Source organism: Solanum dulcamara, chromosome 4 (genome assembly GCF_947179165.1).
Source record: "Solanum dulcamara chromosome 4, daSolDulc1.2, whole genome shotgun sequence".
Classification (NCBI taxonomy): domain Eukaryota; kingdom Viridiplantae; phylum Streptophyta; class Magnoliopsida; order Solanales; family Solanaceae; genus Solanum; species Solanum dulcamara.
The window spans coordinates 7031962-7046464 of record NC_077240.1 but is presented as its reverse complement, the minus strand read 5'-3'; the positions used below and the strand labels follow the sequence as shown (position 1 = coordinate 7046464).

The following is a 14503-nucleotide window of genomic DNA, read 5'->3' as shown; positions in this document are numbered from 1 at the left end:
AGATAAGATAAAATATGTATACATGCAATCTATTATTATCTAACTCTACTTATAAAATTATATGAATGTGTTATTAATATAGAAATTCATAAACTTCAAAACTCAGAATTGATACATTTAACTTGTGCAAGTTTTAGGTATGTAGTCCATTCCCCTAGTTTGAACTGTCAGCTATCAAAGAAATCTACAATTATATTTTGTTTTGTCAGTACATAACATGGTCCATTAATTGTCCTTCACTAGTTCTCATAACAATGAGATGAATTCAATTGATATATATATATATAGATCATCAGAGACTGACAGATACAATGAAAAATGGAAGCTTATAGCTGGCTCGATCTCAAGTACTGCAATCATTGTGATTCTTTTTCTTTTTCTTTTCCTTCAATTTTTGTAAACATAAAATCAACGTTGATAGAGATAAGCAGCTCTAATTGCATCGATTGCTCAAATTTTATTTTATTTTCGGAAAGAAATAACAGAGCAGCACAATCAAATCAAGAGAACGTAATTGGATAATGAATATTTCTAGACCAAATCAAATATATATGGTACGTATGACTTCATTCATTTCAAATTATTTGTTGTATTTTTATTTAACATGAAATTAAAAAGTTGTCAAAAAAGTAAAAATACATTCTTTTTAAAATGGGTTGAGAAAAAAAATAAAACAAATAAATTAAAATGGAGGAAGTACACGAGTAGATCAACTAAATTGTTTGATGTAATTATCACGTGAATAATATTTCAAAGAGGTCAGTTATTATACTAACTAAAGTAGTTCATAAGAATCCTATTTACTTCAACGTGGTGTTATTCTTATTTTACGGTTTTACCGGAGAGTTTTTGAATTAGCTTCTTCTAATTTTCTTAAATAACAGAAAAGATTGACAATTTGTACAATAGAAGAATTTGTAATCTTGAAAATTTATTTTATTTCATCAGTGCATATAAATTAAGCTATTATATAGTTGCACGTAATAATAACTTTTGACCTATTAGATTTAAGAAACAAACTAGTAACTTCCTTGTAAGAGTTCAGCTGCTAGCACCTATATATTACACTTGAGAAAAAGTTTTAACGTACTTTGTCATAATTCTTTTGTTTTTTAAAATACAAATTTTGTATTGTCACTTTACTACAAGTACCTGATATGTATTTTGCAAGCTGAATCCACTTTAAAAATAGAAATTTTTATGCTCTCAGTCACCTAACTCAAGCTTATAACTGAAATGAGTCAATGTTTAGCTTATATCTTTTATAGAATTTGAAAGCTATGTCACTTCTCCTTTTCTCTTCTTCAACTCATTCACCCCTTAATTGTTAGTTGACAAAGTTGATTTGTTGTTATGTTTGGAACTAAACTCGTGTTAGGACTGAAATAATCATCTGTCATGCGGAAGCTAGCAAAACAAACATCTAAAGACCATGAGTAACAAAACAAAAGAGAAATATACCAAAATAGACAAATATTTAACGTGGTTCGATCAATCGACCTACGTCAACAAGAAGAGATGAACAATTCACTATATAAAAGAGATAGTACACAATATCGAGAGAAACAACCTCACACAATTCACTCGGAATAAAAAGAGGTTCACACAAGTTTTAACGTAACCTCACAAGTGTTAACGTGATACTTGTGTCTCACCGTTTCTCTCCTTATACAAAACTTTCAAAACCCTGATGCTATATTGTGAATGCTGCCAAATTAGAAGGAATGAAACTCAATTTATAAAGTAATAAATATTTTTCCACAAGAAAAAGGATAAGCCAAATATGAAAATCTTGTGCTTTTCTTTTAGTAAAAGAAAAACTCAATAATAATAAAAAACTCAAGGTAAATATCCACTAAATCGTGATGATAGTACCTGCTTTGTAAGATTTGAGAGGTGACAATCATATTAAAAAGAATACTCACCATTGTTGATTAAGTTATAAGAAGTGAGTTTAAATTTTGAATTTAATTTTGTGAGAGATTAATTGGGGTAAATGTTGTTTAGACTACTTGGAAATAGTCTAAGGAGATCGTGGCCAACATCTAGAGTAATTTGGTAGAGATTTTGACTGATTTTGAATAAAAATTGCATTGAAATTCGCAAAAGAAGTTCATCTCTATAAGCTAGGCTTTAGTTGGTCGCGTTTGATGTCCTAACTTTAAGCCATAAAGTTCTTAAAGTCAGTTAAAAATAAAAAGTTAGAATTTTTAATTTTTTTTTTAAGTGCTTAAAGTCATTTTATTTGACCATGAAAATTACTTTTATATTAATTATTATTTAACTAAATTCCCAAACTACCCTTTTTATTCTTTTAACCCTAAAATTCAAACACTTATTTTCAACATAAGCACTTTTATCCAAACACTCAACTAATTATTTATAAAAATAACTTTCAGCACTTCAAAATTTGAAAAACACTTCATACATAAAAGTTATTTTTTTTAAGCACATCCAAACGGGCTCATAGCAATCAACTTGTTATATACTTTTATATAGCGCTAGATTCAAGAAAAATTAGACAAATGCCCATTGCTGAAAACAACCCAATTATTTATTAATTACATAAAATGGTCATTCGACCACTTTCAAATTCAAGTGCAGTCTGTTTTTCTATTCTGGTTTGTCGTATTCTTACGGGCATTAATGTTTTTCCTCTTCTTTCTTTCATGTTGAAAGCTTGTTCAAACCTTAGACTTTAAAAAATTAACCTGCTGTAAATATAAATTATTTTGAGGTGAATTAAGTTGATTGAGATTGAAATACTTTATTGTATTAACAATTATATAGATATATATATATCTCAAATATGTAGTTATACATCATTTATATATAATTATACATTATTTATACAATATTATTATATTATATATACATATCAATATATTACACATATATATGACCACTTTATTAAAAATAATTTTTATTTCATATACATATTGATAAGTAACCCTTTATTTATAAGATACATAAATATTGTATAATAATATATAAATAAAATGGGCTAATTTCAAATACATATAATAAAGTAATTAATTTATAATAAATATACTCATATTTCTATTTACACAAAAAATAGCCAAAAAAGAGGCCATGGGCCCAAATCAGTCCAAGGCATTAGGCTTTTTTTTTTTGCTTCCCTTCCTCCATCTTTTTTTCATTTTTCCTTCCTTTTTATTTTTTTTTAAAAAACTTTTTATTTTGTTTTTAATGCATTTTTTAAAAAATGAAAAAATATCCTTTTTTTCAAAACTTTTTCCAATGATCTTTACGGTGTATATGCAATGTATCAATATTTTTATAAATAGTTATATAGTATATATGTAATGTATCGATATTGTATAAATCGTGTATAAACATGTATGATGTATCAATATCTTATAAATGACATATAAACATGTATATATAATGTACAAATAATCATGTAGTGTGTATGTAATATATCGATATTGTATAAATATTGTACAAACATGTATATATGATGTATAAATAATTATGTAATGTATATGTAATATATTAATATTGTATAATCATGTATCGATATTATATAAATAATTATGTAATGTATCGATATTTATTTGACTATCATCCATTTCCACCTTAATAAATAAAAAAATAAACAAAAAAATAAAACGACATAAATATTTATTTATTTTCAACAAAAGAATTAAAACAATTATAAAAGGAAAAAATAAAAAAGAGAAAAAAAAATTAAATCAATAATTTTTTTAACAAATGGTCCGAAGAAACATTTGCAGCAGTCGAGTGGCCATTGACTATTTTTTTTGTAAGACAAAATGTCAAGGCCAATTAATTTGTAAACAAATTTACGAATGGCCACTGATGTAATTAGTTGCAAAAAGAATCTTAACTTGTTGGGCTCCTGTATGATCAAAAACTTTTTTGGAAAAATTTCAAAAATGACACACATATTAAGTCTAATAATTCTTATGAGTATAGTTTTTTTAATTACTCTCCATAATTATATTTATATTTGATATGGTTATTAACGTTTGTATATTTTGCTGCATTATATAAATTGAGTTTTTTCATTTGTATATCTTGCTGCATTATACAAATTCTTCCAAATTTGCTTTAGAGATTTGTATATGAACCCCCAAATTTGTATAATAGTAAATTTCATTAAATTATAACCAATTCATGTAATTAATTAAAAATATATCCTTATCACATAATTACAGTAGTAATGTTTGCCGATCCAAATTTTATGTACTTCAAATTTGAAAAAATAGAGATCTCTGTATAATTTTGATTAATTAACTGACATTTCCTGGTACAATTTGATTTGAACATTGGAAAAAAAATAATTAAAAAGATATTTTTAATTATATAAATATAATATTATGACAAATGAAACAAAAGTGGGACCAAGTTTTATTTTATTTACATTTTTTAGCAGCCACGTTGTATAGAAATCTCTTTCATTGACCCAAAATTGTGGGTGGTGATTGGTGAGGCTATTAAAATTCAACAATAATCAAAATAGGTGATGAAGAAAATGGGTGGTCAGTTCCTGGTGCTCTTGTTCCTCAGCTTCGTTGCTTTCTTCTTCAGTTTCTCGCAAGCAACATCAATTACTTCAACTTCAATAAAACCCTTAATTTTCATCGAAACCAATCAGAGCGCCGGTGCTGCTAGGCGTTGCTCATACACATTGACAATCAAAACAAGTTGTTCTTCACCTAAATACACCAGAGATAGAGTCAGTATTGCTTTTGGAGATGCTTACGGATTTGAGGTCTATGCGCCAAAGATAGATAATCCATCGTCGAAGATATTCGAGAGATGCTCAACGGATACATTCCAGATCCGTGGCCCCTGTATTTACGAGATCTGCTACCTTTACTTGAAGAGGGTTGGATCGGACGGCTGGAAACCGGAGAGCGTCAAGGTGTACGGTTCAGATCGTCCTGCTATTACCTTTAAATATAATAAGCTTCTTCCTAATGGAGTCTGGTTTGGATTTAATCACTGTCGTAAAATCATGTAGGTTATCTGCCTCTGCCTCTGCCTCTGCCTCTGCCTCTGTTGGGTATAGAATTCCACTATTGATGAAATTTGTGTTTTAATTGATGTATTTAAAAGATTTAATCTCTGTTTGTTTGCATCCAAAACTATATTTATTACCAAAATAAAAGGTTTTTCGATTTCTCAGGTACCTAAATATCATTATTGCTGTTACAATTTTAGCTTTTATGGTAAAGTTGACCTTTAGCTTTTCTTTGCGGTATTTTATATGCTTATAGATGTACTTTGTATCCATAAATGGGACTTCTATCACTACTACATTGACTGGGTGAGATTTCGAATCCCTTGACTGTAATTTCTTTGCCATTTTACCTTTTCATACACCTACATAATTAAAGAAAAAAGGCAGGCCGTGCACTAAGGTAAGAAGAAAATTTATAAAAAAAGTGTGTGTGTATTATGAACAACAATGTGCTTTTTTTTTTTTACTAAGAAATAGGAATAACCAAATTTAATTACAACTTCTACCTGATGTCAATGTAGATTTTTCCACATGAGATGGATAGATCAAATTCTCTTACTATATATATATATATATATATATATATATATATATTAGGTAAGTGAGTGTAATTTATTCCAAATAATGTTGAGACTAACTAATATTCCTAATCAAATGTATAATAAAATAATTTTATATTTTAACCCAAAATTATTATCCCTCGTATCAAATGACCCTTAATATTCTATTAGGCCTAATTTGTTTTCATAATGCACATATAAGTATCAAGATGTGAATTATGATTTAGATGTACGGATTTAAATACACACTTGAATATTAAGATGTTGCATTAAGATCTGAATACCAAATAATTAAGACTTTATTTTATCAACATTTGAATGTATAAAATTTATTTTTGTTTAAAAATGGCAAATATAAAATTCATATAAAATACTAAATTGATATCAATAAAATATGTTTAAATCTTTTTTTTGGCAATTGATGATGGTGATGATCAACGTTGATGATTGTGTGTGTTGATTTGTGATGGTGTTGACTGATGATGGTGGCTATGTGCAGTATCTTATAGTATATTGGTTGACAATAGTGATTAACCGTGTTGTTGGTGGTAATGATTGATAATTAATACATTGAATGATATTGATACCTAACAATAGTGGTGAACGATGATGTCGATTAGCGATATATAATGTTGACTTATTATGATAATTATCAATAGTGATTAGTGGATATAATTAGGATTTTTCAAAATCAAATTGAAATTGATAACCCGAATTGAAAAAAAGATATTAGTTTATCGGTAATAGGTTATCGGTTCAATGATTTTGATAATGGTTTTGATTATTTCATTATCGGATTAGAGTTTAGTTTCATAATGTATTTCTGGTTGTCTCAAACTCTCGGTTATTCTACAATGTGATAATGTTTGCTTTTGAGCAAAATGCAATCTGTCAACTCATGTGCACAGTTCATTTGGTTTATCACCTAATTTCTAAGTGATCTTTAATATTTTTTTGGTGTCAAATCTTAACGGTTGAACCCATAACGAATTGATAACGATTAATAATCGATAAACTAATAATTGATAAGCCCATATCTTAATGATTCTATAATAGTTAAGCATGTATATAGACCAATAATCGATAAGTCGAATCGATAAACTTCAAAAGTGAACTGAATTGATCGATACGCAGGCCTAGATGTAATAATGATTGTTTGTAATAGTTGTAAATAATGGGTAATGGTTATATATGACGATGATTGTGGTGATTGGGCTGATGATGGTGGTAGGTGTGATTGAAATGATGCTTGTGGGTAGAAGTAGATGGAGTAGCGGTGAACTTATCTTTGTACAATTTTTTAAATAAATATCTTAATGATATTAAAACTTTGTTATAGATCTTAATCATTCATAACCATTAAGTGGTTGTAAAATTAAAAAAAACAAATATATTTAATAATTAAGATATAATTAGTTAAAATTCAGATTTTGAAAACAGACTTAAGGACTGAGATCTGAATAATTAAGACATTCATTATTCTAGATTCAAAGTTCAAGTGAAAGTTCTACAACAACAATGTAATTAATCAAGGTTCAAAACTAACAATCTAATTAATCAATTTATATCAATTCAAGGCACAATTTCAATTCTAAGTTCAACAATAACAATTAAATTAAGTTAACATACAACGTGTAATTAATCATTAATTAAAAAAAAAAGACAGAGAAAATGGAGTTGTCTATATATTTGGACCTTGATTAATTAAGCAACGTGTGTAGGGAGTCAATTGACATGTGTCTAGTGATTAGTGTTAGAGAGATAGAAAAAGTATTTTATTTGGTGAGCTAGCATTTAATACTAAATTAAATTACTTATAGAGTTCAAATCCAATATAGTAGTAGTGGTTTATATAAAAGTAGGACCAAATTTGATTTAATTTATAATTTTTTAGCAGCCACGTTGCATAGAAATATCTTTCGTTAATACCCGATGCGTAAAAAAACAAAATGAAAAAGAAAAATGAGGGCTATTAAATGTTCAACAACATATACAGCAATAATTAATCAATTATCAAAATTTGATGGTGATGAAAATGGGTGGTCACCTCTTGTTCCTCAGCTTAGCTGTTTTCTTCTTCAGTTTCTGTCAAGCAACATCAATTACTTCAACTTCAACAAAATCCCTATTTTTCATCGAAACCAATCAGAGCGCCGCTACTGCTAGGAGCTGCTCATACACGTTGTCAATCAAAACAAGCTGTTCTTCAACTAAATACACCAGAGACAAAATCAGTGTTGCTTTTGGAGATTCTTACGGATTTGAGGTCCACGCGCCGAGGTTAGATAATCCATCCTCGAAGATATTCGAAAGCTGTTCTACGGATACTTTCCAGATCCGTGGCCTCTGTATTTATGAGATCTGCTACCTAAACTTGAAGAGGGTTGGATCGGACGGCTGGAAACCGGAGAGCGTCAAGGTGTACGGTCCAGATCGTCCTGCTATTACCTTTAAATATGATAAGTTTCTACCTAATGGAGTCTGGTTTGGATTTAATCACTGTAAGAAACGGCCTGTCTAGGAATCAACTATGTATGAAATTTGCGTTTTGCAGATTTAATCCATGTATTTTAAAGTGTTGTTTTGAGAATAACCACTGTTTGGATGTATTCAATTTTCTCACTTGTATTGTTGTATCCCTGCAGATTTTTCAGTTTTTATTTGTTACGATAAGGTGTTGTGGAGTATTAAAAACAACTTTGGCTTAATGCATTGGGCTGTGAATAAGTTGAATCTAATTACATGTGAACCAATAAATTTATGTCATATATTTTAATTCGAAAAATTTATATTTAGCCTCAGCTTCTATTAAAAGGAAGGATAATTTTAGACTAGAAATTAATGTAAAGAGCATTTAGATTCAATAGATAAAATGTAGATAATTTTAAGCCATTTTAAACATTTTTGACCCTTTTACATTTTCAAAAATTAAGAAAGCATTATTTTATTTTCCAAATACCTTTGCTACAATAAATTATATGGGGTATCCTCTAGAAAGAACATTGATACAACTCCAGAAGATTTTCAGATTGACATTTGAATGGAAGGAATTAATACTATTGATCCTTAACTCTTAGTATATAGATTGTGGGGTTAAATCATATGAAGGGTGGGACTCAAATCTACTAAAGCAACACCAATAATATCAACCTTTTCATTCCATCAATAGATTTTCCACTGCTATAAGATCAGGCAAAAGTTTTGAGTATACATCACTAGGGAACTGATTACATCTTTTTAAGTGCTCTATATGCCACACAAATGGGAAAGGATTGTATGTCCACCATATATACATTTTAGTTCTTTAGTGATATAATATGCATGTGAACAGACACTTTTTAAGTGTCACTAATAGGTATTGCTACAAGCACTTTGGATCTTCAACTATAAATAGCTTGTCATTATCTCTTATCACTTCAATTGAGTCAATTTCTGATCCTTCTTGATCCGTCACCGATGCATTTGTTGCATCAAATCCAAACTTCTGACCTGTACAACATGTCAATACATTAACGACTGCGTCTCAGTTCCAAACAATAATAATATTACTAATTCTTTTCACGTTTTATCAGACGTATGATGTTTTTTGGTTTGAAATATGATCAGAAACTACATAGAAGTAAATTTACCTGCAATGATCTTGAGCTCTGCAAGTGAATTTGGAAGACTAATTAATTTGCCAGGTTCACTGCAATGAGTTCTTCTCCTGATCATAGGATGGCCTCTGTATATGCCAACTCTAAAAGACATTCGATCCCTAGTACTTTCTGAGTTGTGCTTCTTCTCTTGTTCGCGCCATTTTTGAGCAACTTCATCCATTGTGTCGGGGACCATAACCCTGTGTCCTACTTCGCGCTTTTGTAGCATGTCACTTAGGTTCATTGAAGAAATCTTGTACTTTAACTTATCGTTAATCTCAGCTCCATTCATTAGAAGTAGCTTTACCATGTCTTCCAGATTTTCTTCCATTGCAACATGAATAGCAGTTGATCCATCGCGATCTTTTGAGTCAACTTGTAATCCATGTTTTAGGAGTTCTTTCATCACTGTCAAGTCATTTTTTCTAGCTGCTGTGCATAAGAGGTCACCAGCAATGTAGGGATCGGAGACGGAAACCCAATGGTACAACACACGAAATGTTGAATGGTGTTTTGCTGCTATAGCTTCCCACAATGCGGTGTGACCATTTATATCTGCATTTTGTGGTACAAATCAACACATTGCTTAGCCAATTAGCCCTGTCAAACATTCTAACTTGCTGAAGTTTACAATAATATACATCGAGGATGACTACCTCGGAGGTTTATGTTACATCCGTGTCTAAGAAGCACCATGACACACTCTTCATGCCCTTTCGATGCTGCAATGTGCTGATGCATCAGAAAGAGAAACATAATCATGTCATAAACTGTTTGAAAGAGAAAACAATGTTATATGTAAATGAAAACAGTGTCTTTCTTTTTCGAACATAAATGTAGGCCACGAGGGGACATACCAGTGGGGTTTTTCCTTGATTGTCTCCGATATCAGGATCTAATTTTGCCTTGAGAAGTTCTTCAAGAAAAGTAGCATTACCTGTACTAGCAACAGTTAGCAAGTCAACATACATGTTCGGATCACCATGATCTTCCCCAACTCCATGGAATAAATCTCCAAGCCTTAAGCCCTTGAGTTTCTTGTGATGCTGCAATTACCATAGCATCGGCACAATATCAAGATTCAGCTCTAAATTGTCCAATGGGAAAGGAATATCACAGGGTAGTTTGCACTAACTTGAAGGAAGTTCTTGATCATGACGATATTATCTTCTTGCCTGGTTTTCATTGCTTCAATCAAATTACTTGTTCTGATCTTCAAGAGCTGTGAAAGTGTCTTGGTTCGATACGTGTAGCTCTGTGGCCTACAACAGAATGCCCCTACTTCTCCTATCATATCTCCAGATTTGTAAGTCCAAACAGTTTGCTCATTCTCCATTTCAGACTCAATCATTTCCACCTCCCCTGACACTATGATGTACAGCTCGTCTGGCGATTCGTTCTGCATTATTACATCCTCTCTTGGAGGTATGTACTCAGCCTTCATATCTGCAACCTGCATATTCATCAATTAGACCACACTGTCACACAATTATACATGCATATAAAACCTCTTTTCAAAAAAATAAGTTACTATGTCTTACCAAAAGTAACAGAATTTCCCTTGTGACACCTTTGAAAAGATAAACTTTCTCCACTGTTGGTAAAAACAAATGGTGCCTGATGCTTTTGCAGATTGTCTTGGGAAGTTGTTCAATCAATTCCTGCTGGTTTAGGCTCTCTGCCCTGAATCTTAAGCACATATAAGCCAATATTTGGTCTTTTAATCTTGGAGGTAAGTGATTTCTACACACGAAATTCGATGCTGCTTCGATGCTATTTCTCTGGAACATAACAAATCACTTATTTAGTGATCAAACGTTTTATATACACTGGCAGAGCAAAGAAAAGTAACAGAGCTTACAAATTCCATGGTACGACGAGTTCCTTCCACGACCAAATTGGTCATATTACCGATTATATAAGCAGTGAGGCCAAGATTGAATAGCATGTAGAAAATTATGAAGACCATTTCCAAAGTGTTGACAGCATGAAGGTCACCATAGCCAACAGTAGTCATGGTGGTGATTGACCAATACAAAGCTGCAATGTACCTAATCACAAGACTTGTCTCCTTGTAATTTGGATTCATAGCTCCTAACCAAGTATCTCCTTGGTGTGGATATCTATCAGCTAACAAATAATAGAGGCATCCAGCACAGTGCACTGTTAATAGTGTTACCTGTTACAAGTTAAAATAGACAAGCTATTAATATAATGTATACTACTATAAAGTTATAAATTAAATATTTGATTTCTAAGTACTTACAAATAGAAGCCTGGCACATCTGACCCAAAAGTAGCTGAATCTCATGTCCTTTTCAAGTCTGCCAATAACAAATAAAAAAGGTAAGTATATATAATCAATTTAATTTGATATATCACAATTTCTTAGTAGTAAAAATGAGGAGGACTCTCTACCTGGTAAAAAAATGTTTAACCCTGCGAAGACGCCAAAATCTGAGCATTCCTATAACAGAGTAAGAAACGCCAACTTGGTGTTTGCCAGTGAGCAACAACCCAAAAAGATCGAATGGTATGGTTGACGCCACATCCATTATAAACCATGTTGATAAATATCTGTATTATTATCATCGTCATCTTACTAATCTAAAAAATTACTACTAAAAAGAGTTCAACATCTATTATATTTATGTATATAAAAAAAAATTAATTTTATATATAGACTGTGATTTTCGAACATGATATTAGCTATTCACTCACGTATAGAAAGACAAAACATAAGAAAGAAACTGATCTAATGACATGATATTTTTGTAGCACGTTTGGCTGCCTTTTTCATTTATGATTCAGCAATTACCTATTGTGATTTGTGAAGAATTTTTACTTTGACAGTTGGCATATGCCATATGGTTCATATTATTTTTAGTGCTTGGAGATTGAATTCATTTTCTTTTTATTTTTTGGTGGACCTTTCCACTTGTATAGTCAACAAAGATTATTCCAAATTCTCAAAGTGGAAACAAAAAGGGAGTTGTGAATTGTTTACTGCTATATTCTTTTTATAATTAATTTATGTTGCGGTGGGTGTTGGGTGGGAAGAGAATCTAACGAAATTATAATATATTAAGTCAATTTGTCAGAGAACAAAAGAATATATAGATTTTTATATATTCTCATCATTGAAGAACCACATATTGTCAAATGAAGACAACAAAAGAGAATTTTAGAAATAGCATATCCTAATTATTAGTTATACGATAGTTTGGCTAATTATTAATTGGTGTATCAATTCGCTCTTGATTTATTGTATCTATTTGTTCTGATACATCGATATATAACAATTGATACAAATACTCCAAACAAACAAGTACAAAACGACATAATAAAATTCAAACTCTTGCCATGTATTATAATTTTTTGAAACTCTTACTATTTCGAATAAATACAAAATATAAATTTGCTAATTTTTTTCCCCAAAAAAGTAATGGGGCTTCCACTTTACTATACAAAAGAGTCATATATGTACCTAACATTCTAGCAAAGATGAGAAAGGCGTTTCCTTTTATAGGATCAAATCTACTTGGCAATTACCATCACAAATTTCTTTCGTGAAATGCAAAATATCAACATTTATAGAATTAAAGAATTCACGTTTCTATATACATTAATTATTCTTTGACCAAAAAAAAAAAAAAGAAAAGAAAGAAGACGGGTCAATTTTTCTAGATTGTGCTATATACCTTTCTCACTATATTTTTAATATATTCAAATAATCTACTCCATTATTCTGATTCCTTAGAGTTCAACCACGAAAACAGGAAAAAAAATTGAAGTGCCAAAATTTTATGTGTGCAATAAATCAATATATGATTGGTCATATTGGACCCACAAAGCTTTTTTTGATTTTCTTAATGAGGTTAAAATACAGGACCAATTTCCCCCCTAGTGATTAAACTAACTTTAATTAGTATTTTTCCAAAGTCGGTGATAATTGGTAGCTAGGTTAAAACTTTTGAGGCCTGTCAACTTTTTCCTCTACGTATATTTCACCAAAAAATATAAATCATGATCAATAAGTTTTATGCATTATTAGTAGAAAACTTATTTTCACAATCAGATGCACTTATAAGAAAACTCTCAACATGTTATACTATACTGATAATATAAAACAGTTTAAATTTTTGTCAGTGTATTTATGTATGTTACGTACCTTATAGCAATTCTTTTCCTGTCACGTACAAGGAGTTGAGTTGTAGCATCAATATAGGCAACAAAGAAAGTTAAGAAGATATCAGTAGCAAAGAAGAGATCCACAACGTTGTCTGTTATGTAAAGAGTCTTGTTTGGGTTGGAGTGCATGAAAGCTATCTCAAATGGACATACCCATGCAGAATATGCCACCATTATTACCATTAAACTCTCCCAACACCTGCACATATATATATTCAGTAATTTAGGGGCCGCGTGTATAAATCAATAACAACATATTTAGTGTAATTCCATAAGTGAGGATATGAAGAGGATGATGTGTACACAGTATTACTCTTGTCTTGATAAGGTAGATCGAGGGACTGTTTTCAGTAGATTCTCGAAGTAAAACAAATTGAGTCACTTCTAGCTCCTAAAAGTATTTGTCGGTTTTAATTTAAGAAATTAATTTTACTAAGTGGAAGCTCTAGGAATTTCTATTTTTAGGAATGACAATCCATAAACAAAAGCTTCTTGTAGTTGGTACATACTATTTCTGACTCGGAAATTGCAAATAAGTGAGATTATACAAAATCTACAACTTTCCCTTCTTTTTTCTTTTTCTCTTTCTTCTTAATTAGTAATTTTCCACTCCCTATTTTCTTTTTCATTTAGGGGACTAGTCGATCTGAAAGTGTAAATATTAATATTTCATCACTGACGGTCAGTGTATAGAAGTTAAACTCGAATTCAACGAACCTGTATCTTGAATCCATAGGAGTGATGATAAATCCTTTCTCCTGAGTTTGATTTTGGTTGTGACCATTGGAACCAAGAGGAGGGAGAATGAGCTTTGACAAGTTCCGGAAACTGAGATCATCTGATGAAGTACCTGAATTGCTATTCCCATGGCTATCATCTTGTTCAACGTGTTGCTCTTTATGGCTATCTTCAATAATCATGTTTTTTATGAAGTTATTGTATGAATGGTTCATTTGCATATTGATGTTAACAAAGATATCTACCTATATATCTATATGAGCAAAAAAGCTAAAATGATAGTACAATTGTGGGGTTGATAAAGTTAGATGAATAATTGTGCAAGAGAGAAGCAAGCTAAGAGTACTATTTTGGTTGTAAATGGT

General features: G+C 30.6%; 3 protein-coding genes across 3 annotated transcripts; 2 read left to right on the top strand and 1 right to left on the bottom strand.

The window, feature by feature from the left end:
- Positions 1 to 4453: 4453 nt before the first annotated feature.
- On the top strand, positions 4454 to 5179 carry LOC129884603 (embryo-specific protein ATS3A-like). Its single transcript, XM_055958886.1, has one exon. The coding sequence runs from the start codon at positions 4511 to 4513 to the stop codon at positions 5009 to 5011; it is 501 nt and encodes a 166-aa protein (XP_055814861.1). The 5' UTR covers positions 4454 to 4510; the 3' UTR covers positions 5012 to 5179.
- A 2325-nt stretch (positions 5180 to 7504) lies between these two features.
- LOC129884601 (embryo-specific protein ATS3A-like) lies at positions 7505 to 8309 on the top strand. Its single transcript, XM_055958885.1, has one exon. It carries the CDS (start codon positions 7595 to 7597, stop codon positions 8090 to 8092), a length of 498 nt encoding a protein of 165 aa, XP_055814860.1. The 5' UTR covers positions 7505 to 7594; the 3' UTR covers positions 8093 to 8309.
- A 402-nt stretch (positions 8310 to 8711) lies between these two features.
- LOC129885851 (potassium channel AKT2/3) lies at positions 8712 to 14503 on the bottom strand. The gene is made up of 11 exons (XM_055960303.1): positions 14118 to 14503; positions 13381 to 13599; positions 11628 to 11786; positions 11476 to 11533; positions 11071 to 11388; positions 10751 to 10990; positions 10345 to 10662; positions 10067 to 10255; positions 9866 to 9941; positions 9201 to 9764; positions 8712 to 9060 (listed from the first exon to the last, which is right to left on the bottom strand). Exons 1-11 carry the CDS (start codon positions 14357 to 14359, stop codon positions 8933 to 8935), a joined length of 2511 nt encoding a protein of 836 aa, XP_055816278.1. The 5' UTR covers positions 14360 to 14503; the 3' UTR covers positions 8712 to 8932.